Here is a 16,730-nt window from a genome sequence, read left to right as displayed (position 1 = left end):
CTGATAGAAGCATTTAAAATGATGAAAGGTAGAGACAGTCAGAACCTTCCGTCCTAGGATGGAAATATTAAATATTAAACAGTGGAGCTGCTGCCTCACAGCATCAGGGTCCCATGGATCGATCCTGATCTCGGGCGCTGCCTGTGCGGAGTTTGCACGTTCTCCCTGTGACCGCGTGGGTTTCCTCTGGGCGCTCTGGTTTCCTCCCACATCCCAAAGGCGTGTGCGGTTTGCAGGTTAATTGGCTGCTGCCGTAAATTACTCCTGGTGTGTAGAGAGTGGATGAGAAAGTGATATAACTTAGAACGAGTGTGAACAGCTGATCGACGGTCGGGAAGGACTCCGTGGGCCGAAAGGCCTGTTTCCATGCCTGTATCTAAAAAATATTGTAGTTGCATCTAGATTGTTTAGCCGGTGGGGCTGTTTATCTTTGAGATTAGAAATGTAACTAGTTCAGAACCACAGTGCTTCTCCAAACTGTTGGGGAGAAGGGCGTCAAATGTGCCAAAAGAACTGAAGATAGACACAAAAAGCTGGAGTAACTCAGCGGGACAGGCAGCATCTCTGGAGAGAAAGAATGGGTGACATTTCGGGTCTGAAGAAGGGTCTCGACCCGAAACTTCCTACCTCTCCACCGATTCCGCGCTAACCAGCGATCCCCGCACATTAACGCTATCCCACACCCACGAGGGACAATTTTTACATTGACCAAGCCAATTAACCTACAAACCTGTACGTCTTTGGAGTGTGGGAGGAAACCGAAGATCTCGGAGAAAACCCCACGCAGGTCACGGGGAGAACGTACAAACTCCGTACAGGCAGCACCCGTAGTGGGGATCGAACCCGGGTCTCCGGCGCTGCATTCGCTGTAATGCAGCAACTCTACCGCTGCACCACTGTGACCGCCACTCAGCTGACGAAGGAGATAGATGAAGGTAGGGTGGTAGATGTGGTCCACATGGATTTGACAAGCCGTTTGATAAGGTCCATCATGGTAGGCTGATCCAGAAGATTAAGATGTACGGGATTCACAGTGACTTGATCGTATGGATCTGGAAATGGCTTCTTCATACAAGGCAGAGGGCTGTGGTGGGAGGAGGATATTCTGGCTGGAGGCCTGTGTCCAGTGGAGTTCCACAGGGATCTGTGCTGGGACCAGCTGTTTGTGATGTATATAAATGACCCAGATGTAAACGTAGATGGGTTGGTGAGTAAGTTTGCTGACGACACCAAAATTGTTGCAGGCGGTGAGGAAGGCTGCCAGAAGATAAGGTGGGATATAGATCAGCTGCAGAAACGGGTGGAGAAGTGGCAGATGGGGTTTAACCCGAGCAAGTGTGAGGTGTTGCACTTTGGGAAGTCTAATGTAAGGGAGAGAATGCAGTTAATGGCATTGATGTGCAGAGGGAACTTGGACCCCAAGTTCATAGCTCACTGAAGGTGGCAGCACAAGTTTCATGGTTTCCTTGCCTTCATTGCTGGGGGCATTGAATATCAGAGTTGAGACGTCACGATGCAGGTCGATGGGACTTTGGTCAGGCCACATTTGGAATTTTGCATGCAGTTCTGGGTGCCCCATTACAGGAAAGATGTGGAAGCTCTGGAGAGGGTATACAGAGGGTTTTCCAGAATGCTGCCTGGATTAGAGGGTTCCAGCCACAGGGAGAGGTTGGATAGACCACTGTGTTCTAGGTTTCCACTGGTGGGAGAGTCTAGGACCACAGGTCATAGCCTCAGAATTAAAGGGCGCTCTTGCAACGAGCTGCCAGAGAGGGTAGCTGAGGCAGACTACAACAATGTTTAGAAGGCATTTGGACAGGTACATGGATAGGAAAGGTTTAGAGGGAAGATAAATACAAAAAGCTGGAGTAACTCAGCGGGTCAGGCAGCATCTCTGGAGACGTTTCGGGTCAAGACCCTTCTTCAGACATGGGCCAAACATGGGCAGATGGGACTAGAGTCGATGGAGCATCTTGGCCAGCATGAGCAAGTTGGGCCGAAGGGCCTGTTTCCATGCCGTATGACTCCATGACTCTGTTTCATTGCTTGAATAAGTACGGTGATACAGTTTGCTATTGCGTTTACTGTGCAAGGGCGTTTGAGTTCTTAATGAGTTCTTCATTGACTGGTGAACGTTGCAAAGGTTTGAAGATTAAGGTCCGTCAAACAGTGCTCCCGCGTCACTTATATTTTGTTTTTGCTTTCCTTCCAGTGTACGCACACAAGCCCGACCCTCCTCAGTATTCCCACACCGCACGGTTCCCATCGGCAATGGTGGTGGCGGACACAGGAAGTATCAGTGCGCTAGCGAGCATGTCCTCCAGCAAACAGGTAACAAAGTGTGCGCGGGTACAACACCTTCCCCACGGATACACACCCCTGGCATTTCAATTCAATTCAATTCAATTCAATTCAACTTTAATGTCATTGCACAGATACAAGTATGGGTACAACGAAATGCAGTTTAGCGTTAGTCCGTAGTAGTATTGCAATATAGAAATAAAAATACAGAATAAGCAAACAATGTGGACGGAGAGAGACTGGAGAAATCTATCGGCGGGACTCCGAGTTCAGCAATGTGATAGTGTTGTTGTAAAAGCTGTTCCTCATCCTACTAGTACGAGACCTGAGGCTCCTGTACCGTCTCCATGATGGGAGGAGGGCAAACAGTCCATGGTTGGGGTGGGAGGGGTCTTTAATGATCTTCCCGGCCCGTCTCAGACACCGTTTTCGGTGGAGGGCATCCATGGCAGGGAGCGGGGCACCGATGATGTGCTGAGCGGTTTTCACCACCCGTTGTAGTGCCTTCCTGTCCGCTACGGTGCAGCTGCTGTACCATACTGTGAAGCAGGTGGTCAGGATGCTCTCGATGGTACAGCGGTAGAAGTTGGTCAGGATCTGGGGGGACAGGTGGGCTTTCTTGAGCCTCCTCAGGAAGTAAAGGCGCTGCTGTGCCTTTTTGATCAGCTTGGAGGTGTTGAGGGACCAGGACAAATCCTCCGAGATATGTACCCCGAGGAATTTGTAGTTGGAGACGCGCTCCACCTCAGTCCCGTTTATGTGGATGGGGGTATGTCTGCCCCCTCTGGTCTTCCTGAAGTCAACAATAATTTCCTTCGTCTTCTTGGAGTTGAGGACGAGGTTATTGTTGGTACACCAGGTTGTCAGGTGCTGGACCTCCTCTCTGTAGGCTGACTCGTCGTTGTCACTGATCAGTCAGACCACCATGGTGTCGTCAGCAAATTTAATGATGGCATTGGAGCCATTCTTAGGGATGCAGTCATGGGTGAAGAGGGAGTAGAGGAGAGGGCTGAGCACACAGCCCTGTGGCATGCCGGTGTTCAGTGTTATAGTGGAGGAGGTGAGGTTGTTGACCCTAACAGACTGTGGTCTGTTGGTGAGGAAATCCAGTGTCCAGTTGCAGAGGGAGGTGGAGATGCCAAGTCCGCTGAGTTTGGTGATCAAGCTGGCGGGGATGACAGTGTTAAAGGCAGAGCTGAAATCAATGAACAGCATCCTGATGTAGGTGTTATTGCTGTCCAGGTGGGTCAGGGCAGAGTGTAGGGCCGCCGATATGGCGTCCTCTGTAGACCTGTTGGTCCGGTAGGCAAACTGATGGGGGTCCAGTATGGGGGGGAGGCTGGCTTTGAGGTGAGCCAAGATCAGCCGCTCAAAGCACTTTGCAATGACAGGGGTGAGTGCCACTGGGCGGAAATCGTTGAGACTCCCTGTAGCTGACTGTTTGGGCACTTGCACGATGGTTGATGTCTTGAGGCAAGTGGGGACAACACCCTGGGCCAGTGAGAGATTGAAAATGTCAGTGAAGACCAGGGATAGTTGTCCAGCACATGCCCTGAGCACCCGCCCGAGGATGCCATTGGGGCCGGCAGCTTTGTGCTCATTCACCTTGCTCAGTGCATCTTGTACAGCAGAGGTGGAGAGACTGAGGGGTTGTTCATTCGGGGGTGGAGCAACTTTGATGGCTGGAGTTTTGTTGTCCCGGTCAAAGCGAGCATAGAAATGATTTAGCTCGTCAGGAAGGGTGGCGTTGTCTGGGGGAGGGGTGTTAACTTTCTGGTAATCGGCAATGGATTTGATTCCTTGCCACATGCGCCTGGGGTCGGAGTTGTTTTGGAAATGCTCCTCAATCCGCCGTTTGTGATTGAGTTTAGCATTCCTAATTCCCTTTTTCAGATTGGCCCTGGATGAGCTGTATCCCTCAGCGTTGCCAGATCAGATTTAAAGATTGTGAGCAAATTTGGGCCCCAGATGTGGGGAAGGATGTACTGGCTCTGGAGAGGGTCCAGAGGAGGTTTACAAGAATGATTCCAGGAATGAGTAGGTTAGCATATGATGAGCGTTTGACAGCACTGGGCCTCTACTCGCTGGAGTAAGAAGGTTGAGGGGGGACCTCATTACAGAATAATGAAAGGCATAGATAGAGTGGATGTGGAGAGGATGTTTCCACTGGTGGGAGAGTCTAGGACCAGAGGTCGTACCCTCAGAATTAAAGGGCGCTCTTTTAGAAAGGAGATGAGGAGGAACTTCTTTAGTCAGAGTGTAGTTAATCTGTGGAACTCATTGCCACAGACGGCAGTGGAGGCCAAGTCAGTGGATATTTTTAAGGCAGAGATAGACAAATTCTTGGTTAGAATGGGTGACAAGGGTTATGGGGATAAGGCAGGAAAATGGGATTCAGAGGCAGAGAACAGCCATGATTGAATGGGCCAAATGGCCTAATTCAACTTCTATAACTTGTGAACTTGTGATATAGATTGACTGAGAACAACACAAAGTTGACGATCTAGAATGGGGTACACAGAAGATTTACGATGATGTTGCCAGGACCCGGGGCCCTTCAGCAAAAATTATACATGATTACAATTAAGCCGTCCACAGTGTACAGATACATGTTAAAGGGAATAACGGGAATAACGTTTCAATAGACAATAGACAATAGGTGCAGGAGTAGGCCATTCGGCCCTTTGAGCCAGTACCACCATTCACTGTGTTCAGCGAGGTAAACCAGTAAAGTCTGATCAAGGATAGTCCAAGGGTCTTGAAAGAGGTAGATAGTAGTTCAGGACTGCTCTCTGGTTGTAGGTAGGATGGTTCAATTGCCTGATAACAGCTGGGAAGAAACTGTCCTTGAATCTAGAGGTGTGCGTTTCACACTGCCATACCTTTCGCCTGACGGGAGAGGGGATAAGAGTGAGTGGTCGGGGTGCGACTCGTCCTTGATTATGCTGGTGGCCTTGCCGAGGCAGCGTGAGGTGTAAATGGAGCCAATGGAAGGGAGGTTGGTTTGTGTGATGGTCTGGGCTGCCTCCACAATTCTATGTAATTTCTTGCGGTCTTGGATGGAGCTGTTCCCATTCCATGCTGTGATGCATCCTGATAAAATACTTTCCACCGTGTATCTGTAGAGGAATTGTCGGAACATTGTCCCCATTCTTGTGTGGCTTCATGTCAAGTTGAACTGAAGATGTTCTACTATGTTAGAGGGACCAAACAAATGAAAGTTGATGTCAAATTTCAAAAAGTTTGAAAATGAGGAAGAGTTCCCGCAAATTAATGTGTCGGAAGGAACTGCAGATGCTGGTTTATACCGAAGATAGACACATAGTGCTGGAGTAACTCAGCATATCAGGCAGTGTCTCTGGAGAAAAAGGGTGAGTGATGTTTCGTGTCGGAACTCGTCATCAGATTCAGAAAGGTCTCGATCCGAAACGTAAGCCATCCTTTTTCTCCAGAGGTGCTGCCTGACCCACTGTGTTACTCCAGCACTCTGCGTCTATCTTCAAGGGTGTCACTGAGTGTGCCTTGGATATTTTCCTTTGTTAGATGTCTTACACATGGAAGATAGAGAAATAAGATCAAGGATCTTCTGATTCTTGTAATCAATGCTTCCCTTTGCACTGGTCTCTTCTGGAACATGGAACATAGAGCAGTACAACACAGGAACGGCCTGTGGGGAAGCCTGAAGAAGTCTGAAGAAGGGTCTTGAACCGAAACATCTCCTATTCCTTTTCTCCAGAGATGCTGTCTGTCCCGCTGAGTTACTCTAGCTTTTTGTACCCATCTCCTTGTAGTTTGTAGTACTTGCTGTGTGCAAATTGCATATTGTGCCCCCAAGTTTGTAACAGAACTACACTTCAAAAGTATTTCATCGGTATTGAGTGCTTTTGGGTGTTCTGAAGTTGTAAAAGTTATATAGAACAGTGCCACACAAGAACAGGCCCTTCAGCCCACAATGCCTGTGTTGTCCATGGTGCCAAAGCAAACTCTTATCTGCCGGCACATAAAGCATAAATCTATGTCTTAATCTTCTTGCGTATGGCGTGCGCAGCCTAAAGGTGTAGGACAACCTGTTCTATTTGATTGTGCACGCCGGGTTGATTGCATTCGTCGAAACAGGGCGGACCACGTGAAGGTTGCAATCTTCCACCCCATAAATCTATGTAAGATGGAACTGCAGATGCTGCTTTAAACCGAAGATAGATACTAAAAGCTAGAGCAACAAAAGCTGGAGTCTGGAGAAGGGTCTCGACCCGAAACGTCACCTAATCATTTTCTCCAGAGATGCTGTCTGATCCACTGAGTTACTCCAATTTTTTGTGCCTATCTTAAGAATAACTCAATATTTGTAAAAATGGATAGACATATGGTTATGCAGGAATATAGATATTCTCTGCATCGTTAGATGCTTATCCAAACGCTGCATAAACGCCACCATCGCATCCACCTCCACCTCCACCAACACACCTGGCAGCACATTCCAGGCACCCTACTCTCTCTGTATAAAAAATGTTTACACTTTGCCTCTCTTAACTTACAACTAATCTCTCTAGTATTTGTATCTCCCTAGTAAGTTCTACCTACCTCTACCTCTCAGTTCTACCCTATCTATGCCTCTCATTATTTTACACACTATTAGTTTTAGTTTAGAGACACAGCGCGGAAACAGGCCCTTCGGCCTACTGAGTCCGCGCCGACCAGCGATCCCCGCACATTAACACTATCCGACACACACAAGGGACAGTTTTTACATTCACCAAGCCAATTTACCTACATAACTGTACGTCTTTGGAGTGTGGGGGAAAACCGAAGATCTCGGAGAAAAACCCACGTGTTAAGGGGGAGAAAGTGCAAGCTCTGTACAGAAATGCACCCGTAGTCGGGATCGAACCCGTGTCTCCGGCACTGCAAGCGCTGTAAGGCAGCAACTCTACCCCTGCGCCACCGTGCCGACGTCTATCAGGTCTCCCCTCAATCTCCGGTGTTCCAGAGCAAACAATCCAAGTCTGTCCAATCTCTCTCCTGTACCTACGATACGATACAATATAACTTTATTTATCCCAGGAGGGAAATTGACCTGCCATCAGTCATAAAGCACAAGATACATGAAACATGACATTGAAGTGACGAGCGGAAAGGATTGGGGATGTGCAAAGATTGTGGGGGGGGGGGGGGGGGGGGGGGGTGTCGGTGTACCCCACGACAGAAGAGGGAGGAGTTGTACAGTTTGATAGTCACATTGAAGAAGGTCTGAAGAAGGGTCTCAACCCAAAACATCACCCATTCCATCTCTCCAGAGATGCTGCCTGTCCCGCTGAGTTACTCCAGCTTTTTGCGTCTATAGAAACATAGAAATTAGGTGCAGGAGTAGGCCATTCGGCCCTTCGAGCCTGCACCGCCATTCAATATGATCATGGCTGATCATCCAACTCAGTATCCCGTACCTGCCTTCTCTCCATACCCTCTGACCCCCTTAGCCACAAGGGCCACATCTAACTCCCTCTTAAATATAGCCAATGAACTGGCCTCGACTACCCTCTGTGGCAGAGAGTTCCAGAGATTCACCACTCTCTGTGTGAAAAAAGTTCTTCTCATCTCGGTTTTAAAGGATTTCCCCCTTATCCTTAAGCTGTGACCCCTTGTTCTGGACTTCCCCAACATCGGGAGCAATCTTCCTGCATCTAGCCTGTCCAACCCCTTAAGAATTTTGTAAGTTTCTATAAGATCCATAACTATAACTATCTTCGGACAGAAGGATCTCCTGTGGCGTTCTGTGCTGCATCTTGGTGGAACCAGTCTGTTGCTGAAGGGGCTCCTCAGGTTGACCAGTGTATCATGGAGGGGGTGAGCAGTATTGTCCAGGATGCTCCGCAGTTTGAGGAGCATCCTCCCCTCCCCCCCTTAGACCACCCCCCATGAATCCAACTCCACCCCCAGGATGGAGCCAGCCTTCCTGATGTGTTTGTTACCTCTAACCCAGACTTTATTCTGGTAAACCTCTGCATCCTTTCTAATGCCTCCACACCCTTCCAGTAATGGGGCGACACTATTTTGAAACAAAGCATAGAGTTTCTCCCAGTGTTCCAGCCAGCTTATAGCCCCACCCAACCAACCACAAAAGATGCATTCCTGTAAAGAACACAAAGTACTGGAGTAACTCAGCGAGCCAGGCAGCGTCTCTGGAGAACATGGATAGGTGACGATTTGTTCCCCAGAGACGCCTTCTGACCCGCTGAGTTACTCCAGTACTTTGTGTCCTTTTGGATAAACCGGTATCTGCAGTTCTTTATTTCTACAAATGCACTCCCGTCTTGATTTTTGTCTGAAGATGGGTCTCGACCCGAAACGTCACCCATTCAATCTCTCCAGAGATGCTGCCTGACCCGCTGAGTCACTCCAGCATTTTATTTCTATCTTTGCTTTTCGCAGTATTTGCTGTGTGAGAATTGGCTATTGTGTTCCCTCGTTCAATGATGTCATAGTATTTTATAGTCACGTATACCCAAGAACAGTGGAAGTCTTCTTTTGCATTTGGTTCAATAACATTCCTGCTGCAAAATTAGACACAAATATAGTTTAATTTAGTTTCTTACTATTGTCTGGTGTACCGAGGTACAGTGAAAAGCTTTTTTGTTGCATGCTATCCAGTCAGCGAAAAGACTACACATGATTACAATCAAGCCGTCCACTGAGTACAGATACAGGGCAAAGGAAATAACATTTCAGTAAAATCTGATGAAGGATAGTCCGAAGATCTCCAATGAGGTAGATGGGAGGTCAGGACTGGTCTCTTGTTGGTGATAGGATGGTTCAGTTGATAAAACAGCTGGGAAGAAACTGTCCCTGAATCTAGAGGTACCTGTGTGCGTTTTCGCACTTCTGTACCTTTTGCCTGATGAGAGAGGGGGGAAGAGGGGGGAAGAGGGAGTGACCGGGTTGAGACTGGTCCTTGATTATGCTGATGGCCTTGCCGAGGCAGCGTGAAGTGTAGATGGAGTCAATGGAAGGGAGGTTGGTTTGTGTGATGGTCTGGGCAACGTCCACAACTCCGCAATTTCTTGCAGACTCCAAAACCTTGCTGTGATGCATTCCCAATAAAATGTTTCCTGTGGTGCATCTGTAGAGGTTGATGACAGTTATTGGGGACATGCCAAGCTTCCTAAGCCTTGCTGTGCTTTCTTGGCTATTGCTTCGATATGGCTGTTCCAGGACAAGTTACTGGTCGTTTTTACTCCTAAGAACTTGAAGCTTTTAACTATCTCTACTGTGACGCCATCAATGTATAATGTGCCCGACCCGCTGAGTTACTCCAGCACTGTGCCGCTTTGCTTCCTAAAGACCATCACAATGATTGTAAAAACAAAAAAGTACCTTACTACAAAACTACACTTCAAAAATATTGCATTGGTATAGGGTGCTTTTGAACATTGTGTATGCTGCAATAAGGAACTAGTCTGATCTGAGTATTGTAGTGTCAGTCACGTTACTTTTGAATTGGAAAGTGTGAAGTGTAAATGAGTGTGAAAGAGTTTAGTGTAAATGGAGCGGCTGGGCTTGTACACTCTGGCGTTTAAAAGGATGAGAGGGAATCTCATTGAAACGTATAAGATTGTTAAGGGCTTGGACACGCTAGAGACAGGAAACATGTTCCCGATGTTGGGGGAGTCCAGAACCAGGTGCCACAGTTTAAGAATAAGGAGTAAGCCATTTAGAACAGAGACGAGGAAACACTTTTTCTCACAGAGAGTTGTGAGTCTGTGGAATTCTCTGCCTCAGAGGGCGGTGGAGGCAGGTTCTCTGGATGCTTTCAAGAGAGAACTAGATAGGGCTCTTAAAAATAGCGGAGTCAGGGGATATGGGGAGAAGGCAGGAACGGGGTACTGATTGGGGATGATCAGCCATGATCACATTGAATGGCTGTGCTGGCTCGAGGGGCCAAATGGCCTCTACTCCTACACCAATTGTCTATTGTCTATTGTCATAAAATCAGCTTGATCACGTCCCTTCAATAAGGCTTTACTGCTCATGAGAAGCAATGTATTAATACATGCATCAGCTGCATGGTTTTACCCAGCAGTAAGGATGCAATAAACGTGAAGCCATGTGGAAAGAGATTGTACACGGAGCAGCTAGCAAGGGTCACATCTCCGTCCACCATTAATGGAGCCGCACCCAACTGTCATAAAACACAGGGCTGCCTTGTTTGTTGAAGTATTGCTCAGAGTGCAGTCGGTGAATGTCAGCGCTGTAATTTATGACAGCTTTTGCAATCTCGTGTTCATTTGCTTTTTCTATTAACCAACCCGCTACCTGCCATGCAGCTCTGTGGCCTAATTGCTTAGCGCACTCTTCACCTCTTCAGCCGTTTGGCATATAATAACTTCTCCCCTTGCATTGGATTACGTGGGCGATACAGCACAACAAAAACAGGCCTTTCGGCCCATCTGCTCCATGCTGGTGTCTATGCTACACTGAAGTTTCCTCCTTCCTTTCCAGTCTAAACCCATCAGCAGATCCACTCTCCCTCTCTTGGTCGCCCATACATTGCGTTTAGGGACGACAGATGGCACAATGGGCTAAGTGTTCGGCTGGCAACCGGAAGGTAGCTGGTTCGAATCCCGCTTGGAGTGCATACTGTCGTTGTGTCCTTGGGCAAGACACTTCACCCACCTTTGCCTGTGTGTGTCCTTGGGCAAGACACTTCACCCACCTTTGCCTGTGTGTGTGGATGTAATTATGTGAAGCACTTTGGGGTCAATGCAAGTTGACTAAAAATGTGCTATATAAATAAAGAAATAAATAATAAATAAAGAAGGAACTGCAGATGCTGGAAAATCGAAGGTAGACAAAAATGCTGGAGAAACTCAGTGGGTGCAGCAGCATCTATGGAGCGAAGGAAATAGGCAACGTTTCGGGACGGCGGTGCAGGCTCGAAGGGCTGAATGGCCTACTCCTGCACCTATTTTCTATGTTTGTATGTTTCTATTCTCTCAGCATTAGACAGTCCCCCCATCCCGGGAATTAACTTTGTAAACCTACGCTGCACTCCGTCAATAGCAAGAATGTCCTTCCTCAAATTAGGGGACCAAAACAGTACACAATACTCCAGGTGTGCTCTCACCAGATACAACAGCAGAAGGACCTATTTGCTCCTATATTCGATTCCTCTTGTTATAAAGGCCAACATGCCATTCGCTTTCTTCACTGCCTGCTGTACCTGCATGCTTACTTTCATGACGCTTTCAATCCCATGACCAGGGAGTCATAGCAAAAGCTCTGCGATTCGCTTGCACGTAACGTAATTGCCACCTTTTAGTTTAGTTTAGTTTAGTTTAGAGAGATACAGTGCAGAAGCAGGCCCTTCGGCCCACCGAGTCCGTGCCGACCAGCGATCCCCGTACATTGGCAATATCCTACACACACTAGGGACAATTTACAATTGTACCAAGCCAATTTAACCTACAAACCTGTGCGTCTTTGGAGTGTGGGAGGAAACCGGAGGTCCCGGAGAAAACCCACGCAGGTCACAGGGAGAACGTACAAACACCGTACAGACAGCGCCCGTAGTCAGGATCGACTCCAGGTCTCTGGTGCTGTGAGGCAGCAACTCTACCACTGCGCCACCGTGCTGCCCATTAATCTAAAACCATAAGCATCAACATTAAAAGTAATTTAGACAGGTACATGGATGGGAGGGGTTTCAATAGATATGGGCCAAACTCAGACAGGTGGGACTAGTGTAGATGGGACATCTTAGTCAGCGTGGTCTGGTTGGGCAGAAGGGCCTGTTTCCATGCTGTGTGACTCTAATGAAAAGCACAATTGTTGGAGTAACTCAACGGATCAGGCATCATCTCTGGAGAACATGGACAGGTCTTGGGTCAGGACCCTTTGTCAGGTCCTCCCGAGATGTTGCCTGGCACAGCGGTAGAGTTGCTGCCTCACAGCACCAGAGACCAGGGTTTGATACTGACTATGGGTGCTGTCTGTACGGAGTTTGTACGTTCTCCTGGTGACCGCGTGGGTTTTCTCTGTGTGCTCCAGTTTCCTCCCACATGCCAGATATTGTAGATTGTACCTAGTGTTGAGGATAGTGCTAGTGGACGGAGTGATCGCTGGGCCGAAGGACCTGTTGCCGCACTGTATCTCTATAGTCTAAAGATGACCAAATAGTAGTTGGAATCGTAAAATTAACTGTGTTCTCTGAGAAGAAAACCTAGTGCAAATAATTATAACAATGTTTTATTCTTAACTCTTAACATACTGATGAGAATTTAGTCGGATCAATGTTACAAGTTACAAAATGATTGGGCTGGAACTGGCTGGGAAGCGTAGCCCAATGGATGGCACTCATATACATTGCGTAAACAGACTCTTCGGCCCGCCGAGCCCGCACCGACCAGCGATCACCTCGTACACAAACACTATCCTACGCACACTAGGGACAATTTGCAATTTTTACCAAAGCCGATTATCCTACAAATCTGCACCTCTTTGGAGTTTGGTAGGAAACCGGTGCACCCGGAGAAAACCCACACGGTCACGGGGAGAACGTACAAACTCAATACAAACAGCACCCGTAGTCAGGATCGAACCCGGGTCTCTGGCGCTGTAAGGCAGCAACTCTACCGCTCTGCAAGGGTCAGTGGAGTCAGCGAAGCAAAGGTCCCGGGTTTGGCAGTAAGGATCCAAAGAGGAGGTGACCAAGGTGATCGATGAGGGGAGCGCATTGTCCCATTGTCTACATGGGATTTGAAAAAGTCTCTGTTAGGCTGACTAAGATGCACGGGATCTCCAGTGACTTGGTTGTTTAGATTCAGGACTGGCTTACTCATAAAAGGCAGAGGATTGTGGTGGAAGAGTGTCATTCTTGCTGGAGGTCCTGTGACTAGTGGACTTCAGCAGCAGAACAGGTATCAGCTGTCGGACTTGGGTCAGGCTGCATTTAGAGTATTCTGTGCAGTTCCGGTAGCCCCATTACTGGAGATAGTGCACGAGGTTGAACCAGAATGAATGCTTGGACTAGAGGCCATTAGCTACAATACCATATCTTGCACTAAAAACTTACCGAATAGTGAAAGTCCTGGATAGAGTGAACGTGGAGGGGACGTTTCCACTTGTGGGAGAGTTTAGGACCAGAGACCATAACCTCAGAATAGAAGGACGTGCCTTTAGAAAGGAGATGAGGAGGAATTTCTTTAGCCAGAGGGTGGTGAATCTGTGGAATCCATTGCCACAAATGGCTGTGGAGGCCAAGTGAATGGATATTTTTAAGGTGGAGATTGACAGATTCTTGATTGGTACGGGTATCAGGGGTTATGGGGAGAAGGTAGGAGAATGGAGTAAAGAGGGAAAGATGGCTCAGCCATGATAGAATGGCTGAGTAGACTTGACGGGCTGAATGGCATTATTCTGCTTCTAGAACCTATGAACTTATAAATGTTGTGCATGTTCTTCATCATCCGTGCACTGTGGATGACGTGACTGTATTCATGTATAGTCTTTTCTTCAACTAAATTAACAAAATCTTCCACTTCACCTCGGTACACGTGACAATAATACTACACAAAATTAAACCAAACTAAACTGGAAGAGATGATAGGCACTAAATGCTGGAGTAACTCAGCGGGACAGGCAGCATCACTGGAGAGAAGGAATGGGCGACATTTCGGGTCGGGACCCTTCTTCAGACAATAGAAGAGGTGGGAAACATTTGGATTGTTTTCCCTGGCGTCAGAAATTGAGTGGAGACGAAACTGAAGTAAATAAAATGATGAGAGGCGAAGATAGGGGAGACAGTCGGAACTTTTATCCCAGGGACAAATACCAGAGGGCATTGCTTTAAGGTGAGAGGGGCAAAATTTAAAGGAGATTATGCAGGACAAGTTTAGTTTTACACAGAGAGTGGTGGGTGCTTGGAACTCGCTGTTAGGGGTGGTGGTGGGGGCAGATATGATAGTGGTGTTTAAGAGACTTTTGGATAGGCCCATGGATGTGCAGGGAATGGAGGGATATGGATGTGTTCAAAAGGGAACTGCAGATGCTGGAATATCGAAGGTACACAAAATTGCTGGGGAAACTCAGCGGGTGCAGCAGCATCTATGAAACTGTCTCCGGAGAGAGGAGGGGAACTTCTTCAAAGTAGGCATACCTTGAGGAGATATCGCAGTGTCTGAAGAAGCGTTTCGGCCCGAAACGTCGCCTATTTCCTTCGCTCCATAGATGCTGCTGCACCCGCTGAGTTTCCCCAGCAATTTTGTGTACCACCGGAGGGATATGGATCATGTGCAGGCAGAGGTGACTGATTTAACGGCTTCATGTTTGGCACAGACATTGTGGGCCGAAGGGCCTGTTCCTGTGTTGTTCTGGTCTATGTATACTCCGTATACGCTGTATACTATGTATACTATACGCTCTATGTATACGCTGGGGCAGCGGTAGAGTTACTGCCTTACAGCGCTTGCAGCATCGGAGACACGGGTTCGATCTCGACTACGGGCGCTGTCTGTACGGAATTTGTACGTTCTCCCCGTGACCTGCGTGGGTATTCTCCGGGATTTTCGGTTTCCTCCCACACTCCAAAGACGTGCAGGTATATAGGTAAATTGACTTGGTAAATGTAAAAATTGTCCCAAGTGTGTGTCGGACCGTATTAATATGTGGGGATCGCTGGCCGACACAGACCCGGTGGGCCGAAGGGCCTGTTTCCGCGCTGTGTCTCTAAACTAAACTAAACTAACCTCCGATGTTAGATACCCCCATGGAGTAGAGAGGCAAAGCTTTAAGTTGCTGAATTTCCTGGTACGTTTGCTGAGGTACCTGTCACTGATCTGATGCCAGTTGAGACTTGGCACATGAACAGCAAGTTTATTCACTGGCATGAACAGGAAAGGCAGTGGGACAAGGGAAACTCGTTGTGTTTAAAGCTGTGTTTGCTTTAATGATTTTAGTTATTTAAATGTTTTCATTCTGAACAATTTTTAATTTTTTAAATACGTCTTATTGATTGTAAAATGTTTCTGAGTGTCAGACACTGTGAAGTGCTAACAGCAGCCAAGACTTGAAGGCTGTGGTTTAACTTGTTGTTAGATCTCCAGCAAGTGCGGGAAGAACCCAGTGGGTCAGGCAGCATGTGTGGAGCGAATGGACAGATAATGTTTCGGGTCGGGCCTGGTGGGGGAGGGGGTGGGGAGAAAGCTGGAAAGGAGTGGTGGGGGGTAGGGCAAAGCCTGGTAAGTGATAGGGTGAAGAAGGGTCTCGACCCGAAACGTCACCAATTCCACTTCTCCAGAGATGACCCGCTGAGTTACCCGTTCCTTCTCTCCGGAGATGCTGCCGGTCCTGCTGAGTTAGACAATAGACAATAGACAATAGGTGCAGGAGTAGGCCATTTGACCCTTCGAGCCAGCACCGCCATTCAATGTGATCATGGCTGATCATCCCCAATCAGTACCCCGTTCCTGCCTTCTCCCCATATCCCCTGACTTTGCTATGTTTAAGAGCCCCATCTAGCTCTCTCTTGAAAGCATCCAGAGAACCTGCCTCCACCTCCCTCTGAGGCAGAGAATTCCACAGACTCAAGAGCCTGTCCCACCAGCATGCGATTGCATGCATCTAGCGCGACCAAACGTGGTCGCTTGAGGCGTACATCCTCGCGGGGCCGGTCCCACTTCCAAGAGGGGTATGGAGTTGTGTGGGGCTGGTCCCAACATCATACTCACCAATCAGCTGGGCAAGAGGCGGGCCGACTGAATTTGGACGTCGCACGGCGTCGGGCGGTGACGTCATCGCGCTATGCCACGTGCTAGGCGTACGCCGTCAAAACGCTGCGTACGCCCGTCGAGACGCTGTGTACGCCCTCAATGCGCCTGCGGGCCGACAGGCCGTTGGCGCGCGAAGAATTCAGACAGTGCGGGAGTCCCGCGCAATGTCGGGACCAGCCCCGCACAACTCCATACGCCACCTGGATACGCACATTACACCTCCCCATAAGGTCATACGATAACGTGATAGGAGCAGAATTAGGCCATTCGGCCCATCAAGTCTACTCTGCCCTTCAATCGTGGCTGATCTACCTCTCCCTCCCAAGCCTATTCTCCTGCCTTCTCCCCATTACCCGTTCCACCTATCGCCCTTGCAATGACTTCACGTTTCACGCTATTTAGTTTAGTTTAGTTTAGTTTAAAATAACCTAAAACCGTTAACCCAAAAACGTAATCCCGCCCGAATCACTCAAATGAAAGATTATTAATTCTTCATAAAAGGGCGGCACAGTGGTGCATCTGGTAGAGCTGCTGTCTCACAGCTCCAGAGACTTGTGTTGGATCCTGACCGGTTAAGTTGCATTTGGAGCATTGCATGCTGTTCTGGTCGCCCCAATGTGGGAAGGATTTGAGGGCTTTGGAAAGAGTGCAGGCGAGGTTTAACGGAAT

The 16,730-nt window shown here is 48.2% G+C and overlaps 1 protein-coding gene across 6 annotated transcripts in view; it reads left to right on the top strand.

Annotated features, from left to right (window-relative positions):
* The window catches only part of hnf1b (HNF1 homeobox B), a 135,312-nt gene that overhangs the window by 104,202 nt on the left and 14,380 nt on the right, over positions 1-16,730 (top strand). For all 6 annotated transcript variants that reach the window (XM_033045603.1, XM_033045602.1, XM_033045599.1 and 3 more), the window contains one exon: positions 2,213-2,331. In XM_033045603.1, coding sequence (XP_032901494.1) covers positions 2,213-2,331 — 119 coding nt within the window. The remainder of the gene's footprint in view (positions 1-2,212; positions 2,332-16,730) is intronic.

This window comes from Amblyraja radiata, chromosome 28 (assembly GCF_010909765.2).
Source record: "Amblyraja radiata isolate CabotCenter1 chromosome 28, sAmbRad1.1.pri, whole genome shotgun sequence".
NCBI classification, from domain to species: domain Eukaryota; kingdom Metazoa; phylum Chordata; class Chondrichthyes; order Rajiformes; family Rajidae; genus Amblyraja; species Amblyraja radiata.
Note: the sequence above shows the minus strand (reverse complement) of the source record. Positions and strands in the feature narration are given on the sequence as shown.